Raw genomic sequence first — 298 nt, 5'->3', positions numbered from 1 at the left:
CTGCTGGTTGTGGCTCTCGGGGCTCTGCAGGTGCAGGGTGGTCCCACCACAGCCCGGGTGAGGTGCCCCTCACCTGGCTATGTCGGTGTAGCCGTCGCTGCAGGCCATGTGCAGGGGCGTCCACCCGTTCTCGTCTCTCTGGTGGATGTCAGCGCCGTATTTCACCAGGAGCTTGACACAGTCCAGGTTCCCAGTGAGCACAGCTTCGTGCAGGGCCGCCATGCCTGGGAGGGCAGGACTTGTTGGCCCTGGGCTGGGGAAGGGGTCCTGATGCTGAGCTTACCAGCACAGGCTGTCA

At 64.4% G+C, this 298-nt stretch overlaps 1 protein-coding gene across 1 annotated transcript; it reads right to left on the bottom strand.

The window, feature by feature from the left end:
• Window positions 1–73: 73 nt before the first annotated feature.
• Window positions 74–222, bottom strand: LOC104491395 (protein phosphatase 1 regulatory subunit 27-like; the record flags this gene model as incomplete). Its single annotated transcript, XM_010133811.1, has 1 exon — window positions 74–222. A coding segment is annotated over exon 1 (149 nt), but the record flags the coding sequence as incomplete, so codon positions are not given.
• Between the last annotated feature and the right edge of the window lie 76 nt (window positions 223–298).

Source organism: Buceros rhinoceros, unplaced genomic scaffold (genome assembly GCF_000710305.1).
Source record: "Buceros rhinoceros silvestris isolate BGI_N320 unplaced genomic scaffold, ASM71030v1 scaffold21733, whole genome shotgun sequence".
NCBI classification, from domain to species: Eukaryota; Metazoa; Chordata; class Aves; order Bucerotiformes; family Bucerotidae; genus Buceros; species Buceros rhinoceros.
The sequence above is the reverse complement of the archived record's forward strand: the minus strand, read 5'-3'. Positions and strand labels throughout refer to the sequence as shown.